General features: G+C 35.9%; 1 protein-coding gene across 1 annotated transcript in view; it reads left to right on the top strand.

Annotated features, from left to right (window-relative positions):
- Positions 1–15,980, top strand: part of USH2A (usherin) — a 783,103-nt gene that overhangs the window by 83,587 nt on the left and 683,536 nt on the right. Inside the window, exons 4-7 of the mRNA XM_082362477.1 lie at positions 10,380–10,443; positions 13,704–13,998; positions 14,969–15,153; positions 15,623–15,844. Coding sequence (XP_082218603.1) covers positions 10,380–10,443; positions 13,704–13,998; positions 14,969–15,153; positions 15,623–15,844 — 766 coding nt within the window. The remainder of the gene's footprint in view (positions 1–10,379; positions 10,444–13,703; positions 13,999–14,968; positions 15,154–15,622; positions 15,845–15,980) is intronic.

Genomic DNA, 15,980 nt, shown 5'->3' with positions numbered 1-15,980 from the left:
AAATGAAAAAGAAATGAAGGAAACAATAGCAAAGATCAATAAAACTAAAAGCTGGTTCTTTGAGAAGATAAAATTCATAAACCATTAGCCAGACTCATCAAGAAAAAAAGGGAGAAGACTCAAATCAATAGAATTAGAAATGAAAAAGGAGAAGTAACAAGTGACACTGCAGAAATACAAAGGATCATGAGAGATTACTACAAGCAACTATATGCCAATAAAATGGACAACCTGGAAGAAATGGACAAATTCTTAGAAAAGCACAACCTTCTGAGACTGAACCAGGAAGAAATAGAAAATATAAACAGACCAATCACAAGCACTGAAATTGAAACTGTGATTAAAAATCTTCCAACAAACAAAAGCCCAGGACCGGTGGCTTCACAGGTGAATACTATAAAACATTTAGAGAAGAGTTAACACCTATCCTTCTCAAACTCTTCCAAACTATAGCAGAGGGAGAAACACTCCCAAACTCATTCTACGAGACCACCATCACCCTGCTACCAAAACCAGACAAAGATGTCACAAAGAAAGAAAACTACAGACCAATATCACTGATGAACATAGATGCAAAAATCCTCAACAAAATACTAGCAAACAGAATCCAACAACACGTTAAAATGATCATATACCATGATCAAGTGGTGTTTATCGCAGGATTGCAAGGATTCTTCAATATACGCAAATCAATCAATGTGATACACCATATTAAAAAATTGAAGGAGAAAAACCATATGATCATCTCAATAGATGCAGAGAAAGCTTTTGACAAAATTCAACACCCATTTATGATAAAAAGCCTCCAGAACGTAGACATAGAGGGAACTTACCTCAACATAAAAAAGGCCATATATGACAAACCCACAGCCAACATCATTCTCAATGGTGAAAAAATGAAAGCATTTCCACTAAGATCAGGAACACGAGAAGGTTGCCCACTCTCACCACTATTATTCAACATAGTTTTAGAGTTTTTAGCCACAGCAATCAGATAATAAAAAGAAATAAAAGGAATCCAAATTGGAAAAGAAGAAGTAAAGCTGTCACTGTTGGCAGATGACATGATACTATACATAGAGAATTCTAAAGATGCTACCAGAAAACTACTAGAGCTAATCAATGAATTTGGTAAAGTAGCAGGATACAAAATTAATGCACAGGAATCTCTTGCATTCCTGTACACTAATGATGAAAAATCAGAAAGAGAAATTAAGGAAACACTCCCATTTACCATTGCAACAAAAAGACTCAAATACCTAGGCATAAACCTCCCAAAGGAGACAAAAGACCTGTATGCAGAAAACTATAAGACACTGATGAAAGAAATTAAAGATGATACAAACAGATAGAGAGATATACCATGTTCTTGGATTGGAAGAATCAACATTGTGAAAATGACTAAACTACCCAAAGCAATCTACAGATTCAATGCAATCCCTATCAAACTACCAATGGCACTTTCCACAGAACTAGAACAAAAAATTTCAGTTTGTATGGAAACACAAAAGACTCCGAATAGCCAAAGCAATCTTGAGAAAGAAAAACGGAGCTGGAGGAATCAGGCTCCCTGACTTCAGACTATACTACAAAACTAGAGTAATCAAGACAGTATGGTACTGGCACAAAAACAGAAATATAGATCAGTGGAACAGGATAGAAAGCCCAGAGATAAACCCATGCACATATGGTCACCTTATTTTTGATAAAGGAGGCAAGAATATACAATGGAGAAAAGACAGCCTCGTCAATAAGTGGTGCTGGGAAAACTGGACAGCTACATGTAAAAGAATGAAATTAGAACCCTCCCTAACACCATACACAAAAATAAACTCAAAAAGAATTAAAGACCTAAATGTAAGGCCAGACACTATCAAACTCTTAGAGGAAAACATAGGCAGAACACTCTATGACATAAATCACAGCAGGATCCTTTTTGACCCACCTCCTAGAGAAACAGAGATAAAAACAAAAATAAATAAATGAAACCTAATGAAACTTAAAAGGTTTTGCACAGCAAAGGAAACCATAAACAAGATGAAAAGACAACCCTCAGAATGGAAGAAAATATTTGCAAATGAAGCAACTGACAAAGGATTAATCTCCAAAATTTACAAGCGGCTCATGCAGCTCAATATCAAAAAAGCAAACAACCCAATCCAAAAATGGGCAGAAGACCTAAATAGACATTTCTCCAAAGAAGATATACAGATTGCTAACAAACACATGAAAAGATGCTCAACATCACTAATCATTAGAGAAATGCAAATCAAGACTACAATGAGGTATCACCTCACACCAGTCAGAGAGGCCATCATCAAAATATCTACAAACAGTAAATACTGGAGAGGGTGTGGAGAAAAGGGAACCCTCTTGCACTGTTGGTGGGAATGTAAATTGATACAGCCACTATGGAGAACAGTATGGAGGTTCCTTAAAAAACTAAAAGTAGGACTACCATACAACCCAGCAATTACACTACTGGGCATATACCCTGAGAACAGCATAATTCAAAAAGAGTCATATACCACAATGTTCATTGCAGCACTATCTACAATAGCCAGGACATGGAAGCAACATAAATGTCCATCGACCAATGAATGGATAAAGAAGATGTGGTACATATATACAATGGAATATTACTCAGCCATAAAAGGAAACAAAATTGAGTTATTTGTAGTGAGGTGGATGGACCTAGAGTCTGTCATACAGAGTGAAGTAAGTCAGAAAGAGAAAAACGAATGCCGTATGCTAACACATATATATGGAATCTAAAAACCAAAAAAAAAAAAAACAAAAAACAAAAAATCGTTCTGAAGAATCTAGGGGCAGGACAGGAATAAAGACACAGATGTAGAGAATGGACTTGAGGACATGGGGCGGGGGAAGGGTAAGCTGGGATGAAGTGAGAGAGTGGCATGGACTTATATATACTACCAAATGTAAAATAGATAGCTAGTGGGAAGCAGCCGCATAGCACATGGAGATCAGCTCAGTGCTTTGTGACCACCTAGAGGGGTGGGATAGGGAGGGTGGGAGGGAGACGCAAGAGGTAGGAGATATGGGGATTATATATATATGTATAGCTGATTCACTTTGTTATAAAGCAGAAACAAACATACCATTGTAAAACAATTATACTCCAGTAAAGATTTAAAAAAAAAATGTGGTACATGTATACAATGGAATATTACTCAGCCATAAAGAGGAATGAAATTGGGTCATTTGTAGAGACATGGATGGACCTAGAGACTTTCATACAGAGTGAAGTAAGTCAGAAAGAGAAAAATAAATATTGTATATTAACACATATATGTGGAATCTAGAAAAATTGTATAGATGATCATATTTGCAAAGCAGAAATAAGAGACACAGATGTAGAGAACAAATGTATGGATGCCAAGGGGGTAAGGGGGGGTGGGAGGAATTGGGACATTGGGATTGACATATATACACTATTGATACTAAGTATAAATTAGATAACTAATGAGAACCTACTGTATAGCACAGGGAACTCTACTCAGTGCTCTGTGGTTACCTAAATGGGAAGGAAATCCAAAAAAGAGGGGATATATGTATACATATGGATGATTCATTTTGCTGAACAGCAGAAACTAACACAACATTGTAAATCAACTATACGCCAATAAAATTAATTAAAAAAAAAAAAACAACGTGATTCAGGCTTTGACAAAATCACAGTGTTCAACAATTTTGCCTTCAGTTATATTAGGGCTTTCAAAACCAGAAGTCATTATCCCTTATTCGTTGTGATCTGTATTTTCTGGGTACTTTGAATTAAAATATTCCCTCGAGGTTGTATATATAACGTTTTAGACTTTTTTTTTTATACTGCGAAGACAAATTAGATAACGTGGAATACATGTTGCCACTATTTTTTTCTCTTTGGTAACTCATTATGTTAACAACCATAGGAAATGATGATTAAATTGGTTTCCTGGGCCTCCATAACAAAATACCACAAATTGGGTGGCTTATAACAATAGAAATTTATTGTCTCACAGTTCTAGAGGCTGTAAGTCCAAAATCAAGGTGTTAACAGGGCCATGTTCTCTCTGAAACCTCGAGGGGCGAATCCTTCTGTGTCTTTAATTAACTTCTGGTGGTGGCTGCCAGTCCTTGGTATTCCACGTTCTTTAGCTGTGTCACTCTAATCCCTGCCTTTGTTGTCACATGGCCTTCTCCCTGTGTGAATGTGTTTTTACATAGTATTTTCCTCTTCTTGTAAGGACATTAGTCAGATTAGGGCCCACCCTAATGACATCACCTTGATGATATCTGCAAAGACCCTGTTTCAAAAGAAGGTCATGTTCCTAGGTACTGGGGGATAAGACTTCAGCATGTAATTTGGGAAGGGCACCATTCAACCCATAACCATATTTTTTTTTATTTGGGGAGTGTTTCTTGATGGCATAGCATGCTTCGCGTATGATGGGAAACTTCCTGTTGCTTCATTCGTCAGTGCTGCCAAAAGCAGCACCAGTGTTTATTGTGTCCCCAGGCAGCACTATAGTGAATACTATGATTGTGTCAAATAGCCTGCTTCCTCACTTCTACTGCACTCTTCTTTTACTTAATCGGAGGCCCACTACCTTGACTCCTCTCTTTTCTCTGGTCTATTACCTCTCACCCTGTTTCACTTTCCTGTTCTCTTAAGTACTTTGGTGCATTATTTCTTCTGTATTACTGGAATCTTACCTTCCTGTTCTCCTTGTTTGATATACTGTACCTGAAAACCCTCAACGCTGGCTACCTCTAATCATTTGATATTTCTCTTGAGTTGTCAGCATGTTTGGGGAAATCACTTAGCTTTCAGACTCGTGCCATTGCAAAGTTACAGTCTCTGATTTCAGATGGCCCTCAAAATACTTCTTGAGGATCCATGTATTTTTCCCTGGTCAACCTTCTCACTCATTTTTTATAGCGTTCATTATACATTTTTATTACAGGTATAAATACCGCTATTCCTCCTCGCTTCCCTCCTTCATTTTCCCTTCATTAGTAAATAATTTTTGAACAGTTTACCCTTTGCCAGGAAACTTGGCTATGAGCTAGGGATAGGACAGCAGATAAGACCAGTTATTACTTTGTGTGTCTTTCTAGGGAAGACTTTTACATTTCATAAGCATGGTAGAGAAGTAAATAGGCATTTGTAGAACAGAATCAGAAGTGCAGAGTGCTACAGGAACATATAGGATCCTGCTGGGCCACAGAAAGTTTCCCACGGGAAATATTTCAAAGCTGAGAAATTAAGGGCTGGGATAGAGTGGGAACATTGGAAGTAGAGGCAAAGTCATGTGCAAAACCTTAGGGCTGAGAGACCTTGGTCCTTGTGGAGTACTACAGGTAGTCTGTAGACCTGCACCATATGGCATATGAAGGATTCTGGGGGAGAAGGGCTGGGTGTGAGTGGGGTAGGTGAAGGTGAAGAAATAAATAGGGGACAGATCCAACTTCCTTCATTCCAGGCAGACATTACCTCTTCCTCAGAAAGAAAATTCATACCATAAGGAGTGATTTTCCTGTTTGTCTTCCCTACTCTTCAAACAAAACCACAATGACTTAAATGTATTCACACCTGTTCTTCCTGTCTTACCTCTATGTCAAAGAAAGGTGTATCCTTCATTATATCATTTCCTACCTTGCTTAGCTTCAGCTCTTTGATCCAGGGCAATTTACCAAATTTCCTGGATGGCCAATTTGTCAAATGAACTGTGCATAATGTTTTCTTTATTCTTTTCACTAATTATAAATTTTAAAGCAATTTGTGTTGGAAATCTAAAGATTTCTATGACATTTTAATAGAGTGGGGTTTTTGTTTGTTTATTGTTGTTATTTCTTCATAACACTGCTTTAAGTAATAATTAGTTTGCACTTGCCTCAATTGCCTATTTCTAGACAAAAGGTAGAAGAACTTTCCTAACAGGAAAGTCAGAGCATGAGGCTGCATCGAGCATTGTTTTCTTTGGGCTTTGGGTTGTGGGGTGTGTGGAAAACTGAGGCAGAGAAGTGGAGAGGGGCCCTACAGATATACTTTTTCTTAGAATGTATCAATTGGAAAACTTTAGATTCATGAAGAAATATTCATATATGAAATATTGTTAGTTTCTTAACTACAGCCTTTAATATAATTATAAGAAGAAAGATAAAATACACACTCACACAAACTCACACATAGACACTTACTCTTTTTATGCCCCTGAGTCCCATCTTTCTTTGCTCATTCATCTCCTGCTGCTTCTGAGATCAGCATCTCAGACTATTTGGTGTGCTAATTCTACTCTACATCTTTTATTCATCTGCCATGACCTCACTCTGCCCCAGGTTCCTCCGAAGCACCACCAAAAAACTGCAACAAAGATAGATCAAACATTCCTTAAAACTCTATTATTAAGATAAAATTAAAAAATAGAATTGTTAAAAAAAACACATTTAAGGAAATAGTCATTTGGTGATTGGCCATTGCTCCGAGTTTAATTTAAAAAACACAGTTACTGAACTAGCATTATACTTTAGATCATATCGTTTTTGTGTCCCCATGATTTAAACTCTAGGTAGAATTTTACCATTTTCATTGTTTTTCTCATTATTAAAAACAAAAATACCTTAGCTTTCTTACATTTTTCTGTTCCTACTCTCCCTGGGCTTATCTGTTAGTACATCCTAAATAAATATTTGGTGAATTAATAAAATAATATGTGGTTTAAAGTTGATATATACCCACATCTTGAAAAGTCACCTAATTCAAAGCAGATTGGGCTCTGAACCTGACTTGTCTTAGAAAAATTCTCATGAGGTGATGGAATTTGGAGACTGAGCTAGGATGCCACTGATACATGTGAATAACTCAGAACTCATGAATAGGAGGTTTTCAATTTATCCTCACTTACTGGAGATTTTCTAGATGAGGCATTCATCTTAGTTTGGAGAAGACCCAAGCTGATGCCCTGGAGCTTGGGGATAGAACAGGTGGGATGGAAAAGTGGGGCGTCTTGTTCTTGGTAATGTGAATGCTCTGAAAATCAGGATGCGAAACGGATGACAATCACATTTAGGGCTGATGAGATGATAGATTTATAGGTTTATAAACTACAGAGAAATTTGATTTGGGGAAGATATTCTGGATAGAGATCATAAGTTGGGTCAGTAAATAGGCTGGCCAAAATATTAACTCTGACTTAAGTCCTATAATGTATATAGAGGTAACTATGATTATTATTGTTATTCACTTGTAATTAGCAAAATATATATTGGTCTGTAAGAATTTGAAAGGATTGTGATATAAACATAAAAGTTTTCTAATCTATAGACCAATTACTAGTAAGGAGATTGAAACAGTAAAAAAAAAAAAAAAAAAGTCAACAAACAAGCCCAGGACCAGATGACTTCACTGGTGAATTCTACAAAGCATTCAAAGAAGATTTAATACCTAGTCTTCTCAAACTCTTCTTTGATGAACATGGAGACAAAAATCCTGAACAAAATATTAGCAAACTGAATCCAGCAAGACATTAAAAGGATCATACACCATGATCAAGTGGGATTTATTCCAAGGATGTAAGGATGGTTCAATATCCACAAATCAATTGAGGTGATAAATCACATCAGCAAAATGAAGGATAAAAGTCATATGATCATCTCAATAGATGTAGAAAAAGCATTTGACAAAATTCAACATTAATTTATGACAAAAACTCTCAGCAAAGTGGGTATACAGGAAGTATATCTCAGCATAATAAAGGCCATGTATGACAAACCCACAGCTAACAATGGAGAAAAATACGAAGGCTTTTCCTGTAAGATCAGGAATAAGAAAAGGATGCCCTCTCACCACTTCTATTCAACATTGTATTGGAATTCCTATCCACAGCAATTAGCAAGAAATAAGAAACAAAAGGAATCCAAATCAGAAAGAAAGAAGGAAAACTGTTCCTATTTGCAAATGACATGATATAGAAAACCTAAAGACTCCCCCCAAAACCTGTTAGAACTAATAAGGTAAGTTGCAAGATATAAAATCAATATACAAAAATCTGTTGCATTTCTATGCACAAGTAATGAACCATGAGAAAGAGAAATTAAGAAAACAATCACATTTACAGTTGCATTGAAAAAAAGAATAGGGACTTCCTTGGTGGTGCAGTGGATAAGAATCCACCTGCCAATGCAGGGAACATGGGTTCGATCCCTGGTCCAGGAAGATCCCACATGGTGTGGAGCAACTGGGCCCGTGTGCCACAACTACTGAGTCTATGTACCACAACTACTGAAGCCCACACACCTGGAGCCCGTGCTCTGCAACAAGAGAAGCCACTGCAATGAAAAGCCTATGCACCACAATGAAGAGTAGCCCCCGCTCACCACAATTAGAGAAAGCCCATGCACAGCAATGAAGACCCAGTGAAGCCATAAATAAATAAATAAATAAATAAATAAATAAATAAATAATTTTTTAAAAAAAGAATAAATTTAACTAAGGAGGTGAAAGACCTGTACACTGAAAACTATAGGACACTGCTGAATGAAATTGAAGACACAAATAAATGGAAAGATTTCTTATTCATAGACTGGAAGAACTGATAATCCTAAAATGTCCATATTATCCAAAACAATCTATAAGTTCAATGCAATTCCTTTCAAAACTCCAAGGGCATATTTCACAGAACTAGGCCAAATAATTCTAAAAGTTGTAGGAAACCACAGAGATCCTGAATTGCCAAAATAATCTTGAGAAAGAAGAACAAAGCTGGAAGTACCATTCTCCCTGATTTCAAACTCTACTACAAAGCTATATTAATCCAAACTGTATGGTGGTGGCACAAAAACAAATACACAGATCAATGGGAGAGAACTGAGAGCACAAGAATAAACCCACATGTATGTGGACAATTAATCTCCAACAAAGGAGAAAGAACATACAAGAGAAAGAATAGTCTCTTTCCAGTTGGGAGAATTGGACATGTAAAATGATGAAACTAGATGACTATCTTATGCCATACACAAGATTAACTCAAAATGGATTAAAGACACCATAATATTCCGAGAAAAAACATAGGCAGTAACCTTGCTGACATCCGATTTAGCAATGTTTTTGTGGATCTGACTCCAAAGTCAAGGGAAACAAAAGCAAAAATAAGCAAATGGGGCTACATCAAACTAAAAAGTTTATGCACAGTGAAGGAAACCATCATCAAAACGAAAAGGCAGCCTACTGAATGGGAGGAGATATTTGCAAATGATATATCTGATAAGGGGTTAATATCCAAAATATATAAAGAACTCATACAACAACAAAAGAATGAACAACCCAATTAAAAAGTAGGTAGTGGATATGAATAGACATTTTCCCAAAGACATACAGATGGCCAACAGGCACATGAAATGATGTTCAACATCACTAATTATTAGGGCAATGCAAAGCAAAACCGTAATGAGATATCACCTCATACATGTTAGAATAGCTATTATCAAAAGGATAGGAAATAACAACTGTGGAGAGGAGGTGGAGAAAAGGTAACCTTTTTCTGGGTTGATGAGATTGTAAATTGGTGCAACCACTATGGAAATCAGTATGGAGATTCCTCAAAAAATTAAGACTAGAATTACCATATGACCCAGCTATTCCACTTCTAAGTATTATTTGAAGATAATGAAAACACTAATTTGAAAAGATGTGTGTGCCCCTGTGTTCTCTGTAACATTATTTACAATAATCAAGATATGGAAACGACCTGTGTACCTGTTTCCATCAATTGATGAATGGATAAAGAAGATGTGGGGTGTGTGTGTGACATTCCTTTTATTAGTCTATATATTCAAGAGATGCCTATATATATATATATATACACACACACACACACACACACACACACACACACACACATATATATATATATAATGGAATACTACTCAGCCATAAAAAAGAATGAAATCCATCCTTGTGGCAACAAGGATGAGCCTTGAAGGTATTATGCTAAGTGAAATAAGTCAGAAGGAGAAAGACAAATACTGTATAATTTCACTCATATGTGGAATCTAAAAAAACCAAAACAAATGCACAAATAAAAACAAACAAACCCATCAATACAGAGAACAGTTTAGTGGTTACGAGAGGGGAAGATGGTTAGGAGTGGGTGAAACTGATGAAGTGTGTCAACTCATGTGGTGATGGATGGTAACTAGACTTGTGGTTGTGACCACTTTGTACTGTATACAGATGGTGAATTATAATGCTGTACACCTGAAACTAATATAATAAAAAAGTTTCATAGCTTTAAAGGAATCTCACTTGAACATTTGTCAGCCATTGCTTGGTAAACTGAGACTTCTCATATTATATACATATATGTATTTTGCAGGTTTAGAGCAATTTGTTGGAAGAATGCAAGATTTTCGATTATACCAAGTGGCGCTTACAAACAGGTAAGCAGATCGTAAAACTTTATACCTGAAGTGTAAGGATAAATGATGAATTCATTTAAGTAAGTGTGTCATGAAGATTACAGCATTTTCCATCTTTACAGTATTTGGGAAACATCATCTAATTAATGTTTACAGTGTTTGCCGTGGCTTAGTCTATGGTTGTTATTCACTAGTGCTACTCTATTGGGTAACTCCTCATAATATAAAATTGATCAAATTCTGTACAAAGGATTTCTTCTAAGAAAACTAGACTTTTGAACAAGTTGTATTATAGAATTTTGGATACATTTGTTTAAATGTTCTGTATGAAGTTGTTTCTGATACTTAAGAAACTGCTATACTTCACTCTGTATGATAATCTCTAGGTCCATCCACATCTCTACAAATGACCTTTTTATGGCTGAGTAATATTCCATTGTATATATGTACCACATCTTTATCCATTCATCTGCTGATGGGCATTTAGGTTGCTTCCATGACCTGGCTATTGTAAATAGTGCTGCAGTGAACATTGGGGTGCATGTGTCTTTTTGAATTATGGTTTTCTCTGGGTATATGCCCAGTAGTGGGATGGCTGGGTCATATGGTAATTCTATTTTTGGTTTTTTAAGGAACCTCCATACTGTTCTACATAGTGGCTGTATCAATTTACATTCCCACCAGCAGTAAAAGAGTATTCCCTTTTCTCCACACCCTCTCCAGCATTTGTTGTTTGTAGATTTTCTGATGATGCCCATTCTAACTGGTGTGAGGTGATACTGCATTGTAGTTTTGATTTGCATTTCTCTGTTAATTAGTGATGTTGAGCAGCTTTTCATGTGCCTCTTGGCCATCTGTATGTCTTCTTTGGAGAAATGTCTATTTAGGTCTTCTGCCCATTTTTTGATTGGGTTGTTTGTTTCTTTTAATATTGAGCTGCATGGGCTGTTTATATATTTTGGAGATTAATCCTTTGTCCATTGATTCGTTTGCAAATATTTTCTTCCATTCTTCAGGTTGTCTTTTCATCTTGTTTATAGTTTCCTTTGCTGTGCAAAAGCTTTTAAGTTTCGTACAGAGTGAAGTATGTCAGAAAGAGAAAAACAAATATCATATATTAGCGCATATATGTGGAATCTAGAAAAATGGTACAGATGAACTGGTTTGCAAGGCAGAAATAGAGACACAGATGTAGAGAACAAACATATGGACACCAAGGGGGGGAAAGCAGGGTGGAAGGGTGGTGGTGGTGGGATGAACTGGGATATTGAGATTGACATATATACACTAATATGTATAAAATAGATAACTAATAAGAACCTGCTGTATAAAAATAAATAAATAAATAAAATAAAATTCAAATTAAAAGAAGAAACTTCTGTATCTGCCTTTTAAAATTGCTTTGCTGAATTTGTAAGTGCTAGAGAATGTAGCATAATGGAAATGATTAATAATTTTGATATATGGAAAAATCTCAAGAGACTGGGCTATTAGACTTGGAGACAAGAAGAGTGAGTAATTTGCAGTATTATTATATATTTCTATTTCCAGTGAACAAATAATTATGTAGAGTTGGACTATATTTAATGAAGTATTTCCTCATCTTTAGAATAGGTGGGAAATCTTTCTTAGGCATTTTTCAAGACATGTAGGCATCCATTCTGTTCAGAAAGTTCAAGTGAAATTCTGCCTGAGACATCCTCTGAAGTTTGTTTCCCAAGTTATGATTTGATGATATAATAGTAAATTGTTGTATGGAGGAGTTGCTCTTATTCAATTCAAAAAGAAGAATGTTTATTCCTATTTCTTTAAGGGAAATGTAGATTAGTATGGTGAATTTCCAAATGACAGGACTAGCTCTTGTAAAGTTGAAAAGCATTGCTCTTGTGGTGCTGCAGTGGTCAGTGGTATGTCCATTAGCAATATACACATTTTTTTATTAGTCTATATAATCCAGAGATGCCTAAATATAGGATGCTATACCACTGAAACACAGTCTTGGGGAGATTTACTGCCACTAGCCTCACCATGTTTTAAATCACCTTTGTCTAAAGTTCTGATGAGCAGCATTGCAAATAAAGATTTCCCTGAGATAAAGGTCTCACTGGATGGTCACTTTTGGCCCCATGCAACATGTGATATCAATTGAAAACTATGAATGAGATTTAAAGAAGAAGGTGTGCCTTTATGCGATTTAGTGAATGAAAAATCTTCTTACCTCCTCCATTGCCTTCAGTGGGGTTGGAGAGAAGTCTAGTCTCTTTACTTAGACCTGGGTTACTGGTGTTGGCCTACCTGAAATGTCTGGAAAGGTGCTATGTGGAAGAATGCCTATAAATAGAATGACTGATTCTGCTCTAGATCACTATATTGCCCTTAATGGAAAAATTAAATATATCTGCCTGAAACTGGCGTTCTTCTTTGACTGTTGGCAGCGGCCATATGATCTGAAGCCATTGAAGCATCTTAGGGTTCCAGAATCTGTACTGATGAGTCACAGGAAACCATTGACAAATGGTCTTGGCCTCAGTCCCTTTGCCTAAAACAGCAGCAGATAAAATGATACTTATTTTCTTACTTCTTTCCCATGGATAAATGAGAGACCCTATCTATAACTCTCATTATTTTCAATACATTATTGTTCACTCTCAGTGGTAAGTCAGCTTAACAACCTAAGTTAATGTTGCCTTTCTTTTTATTACAAATAGGCCCAGTAAAATACTATATCTTAATAAATATCTTGATAAGCAGTCAAGAACTTGTTCATGCTTCTTGATGTACAAAGTTAACACTTAAGAAAGTACTGTTTTTACACAAAGAATAGACTTGTGGTTGCCAAGCGGGGTGGGGGAGGGATGGAGTGGGAGTTTTGGATTAGCAGATGAAAACTAGTATATTTAGAATGTATAAACAACAAGGTCCTGCTATATAGCACAGGGAACTATATTCAATATCCTGTGGTAAACCATAATGGAAAAGAATATAAAAAAGAATGTATGTATAACTGAATCACTTTGCTGTACAGCAGAAATTAACACAACATTGTAAATCACCTATGCTTCATTTAAAAAAATGTACCGATGTTTTTGACATCCATTTTCTGAGAATGAGTATGTTTATTTGGTCAGGAATGACTTTGATTTTATCTTCTGTTTAGAAAATTATTAAAGCTAAATGGCTGCAAATCAAAACAAAATAGTGATAGTCATTGGTAACACCTCTTAGAAGATCTGTCACTGTTGAGCTATTGGTCCTTACCGTCTGCTTCTTGACTCCCACAGAGAGATTCAGGAAGTTTTCTCTGGAGATCTGCCCAGATTGCATACCCAGTCACATTGCCGTTGCCCTGGCAGCCACCCTCGGGTTCCTCGTTTGGAACAGCGGTACTGTGTTCCTAATGATGCAGAAGACACAAGCAATAATAGGGTGTTACGGCTGAATCCTGAAGCCCATCCTCTTTCTTTTGTCAATGATAACAATATTGGTACTTCGTGGCTTTCCCATGTGTTTACAAGCATGACCCAGCTTAATCAAGGAGTGACTATTTCAATAGATTTGGAAAATGGGCAGTATCAGGTAATTTGAAACAGTGGGATGTGTGTTAGTTTCCTGCGGTGGCTTCAACAGATGACCATAGAGTGAATGGCTTGACACAACAGAAATTTCTTATAGTTCTGAATATCAGTAGTATGAAATCAAGGTGTTGACAGGGCCATGCTCCCTCTAAAGACCCTAGGGAAGAATCCTTCTTTGCCTTTTCCAGGTTCTGGTGGCTCCTGGCATTACTTGGTTCATGGCAGTGTAACTCCAATCTCTACTTTCTTTTTTCATGGCCTTCTTCCTTGTTTCTGGGTGTATGTCAATTCTTTCTCTTTCTTCTCTCATGAACACCATCCTACATCCAGTATTATCTCCCCTTGAGACCCTTAACTTAATTACATCTGCAAAGACCCCATTTTCAAATAAGGTCACATTCACAAGTACCAAGAGTTAGTACTTGAACACATCTATTTGGGGACACAATTCAACTATAAAGTGAAAACTGAGTTAGGCAATTGACCATTACCTTACTAAAGTAGTGTATTATAATGTATGAAATAAAAATATTTCAAAGAAGGTATGTAGGACCTAATTTTTTAGAGAAAAATTAGAGGTTTGTGTCAAAACTCTATGAAATATTGAAACATCTTTTCATATATTAAGTAGCACAAATTAATAAAAACTGAGGTCCTTATTTTAAATTACTACTTAAGAAGAAATAGATAACAATTATTTCATATAAGTAATGTTCTTTTTTCATCTTTATAACAAACTTAATATTAATTTCCACCTTAATTTATAAACTTCTTGAGAAGAGGGACATATATGCAATTATAGAATGTGTGGCCTTTACTATATGGCTATGAAATTTCTGGATATCTAATAAATATTTGGTAATTATCATCATAAAGAAGTAAGCTGTTATATTTGAATCTAACAATTCCATGATTTATACTGATGCGTCAAACTTAAAACTTCAGTGACAATAATTAACATCCATTTTCAGGTGTTTTACATCATCATTCAGTTCTCTAGTCCACAACCAACAGCAATAAGGATTCAAAGGAAGAAAGACAACAGCCTAGACTGGGAAGATTGGCAGTATTTTGCTAGAAATTGCAGCACTTTCGGAATGAAAAACGATGGAGAATTAGAAAATTCTGATTCTGTCAACTGTCTTCAGCTTCCCAAGTATGAATATTTTTAAATGATTGTCTTTGAATGTATTTAGGAGTTAATTTTAAGAGACTAATGAGCAGTAGTAACCTACATGTAAGCTAACCAGGTTGGTAGAGACTTCCTTCTACCACCAACTTTCTTAGGGCAGATTTTTCTAGGACTCCTCCCTAAATTGAGTTTTAAACAATGTTTAAAATTCTTGTAAAACTTTAGAGTATCTCTTGCTTACAGTCTCACTTGTGCTTTAAAATTGATTTTCAGATTGTCTACCAAGTTATCTATATTAATAGGGTTTTTATTATGTCCTCAAGGAAATGTTTTACTATATTTTTGTGTAATGCTCTTATATTGTTTGTATATGAAATATATGGAATATGTTTGTTCTCCCAACATGAAGAATTTAAGCTATTATTAATATTGTGTTGAGATTTTTGTTTTGTCAAAAATATGAATATCTTATGATTTCAAATTTCATCAACAGTTTTACTCCATATTCCCGTGGTAATGTCACCTTTAGCATCCTAACACCTGGACCAAATCATCGTCCTGGATACAATAATTTCTATAATACCCCATCTCTTCAAGAGTTTGTAAAGGCCACACAAGTACGACTTCATTTCCATGGACAGTATCATACCACTGAGACTTCTGTCAGCCCCAGACACAGATACTACGGGGTCAATGAAATCACCATCACTGGAAGGTAGTGTTCATGACCAAGGTTTCGAGTGTGCTTTTCATTATGAATATTGTTTCTAATTAGACTTTTGTCATACTTATTTTAAAATATATTAACTAACATTTTAGAGCAAGCTAGATTCTAATCTTCATGTATTGAA

Source organism: Balaenoptera borealis (genome assembly GCF_965194805.1).
Source record: "Balaenoptera borealis genome assembly, chromosome: 1".
Lineage (NCBI taxonomy): Eukaryota > Metazoa > Chordata > Mammalia > Artiodactyla > Balaenopteridae > Balaenoptera > Balaenoptera borealis.
This window is presented reverse-complemented; position numbering and strand designations above follow the sequence as displayed.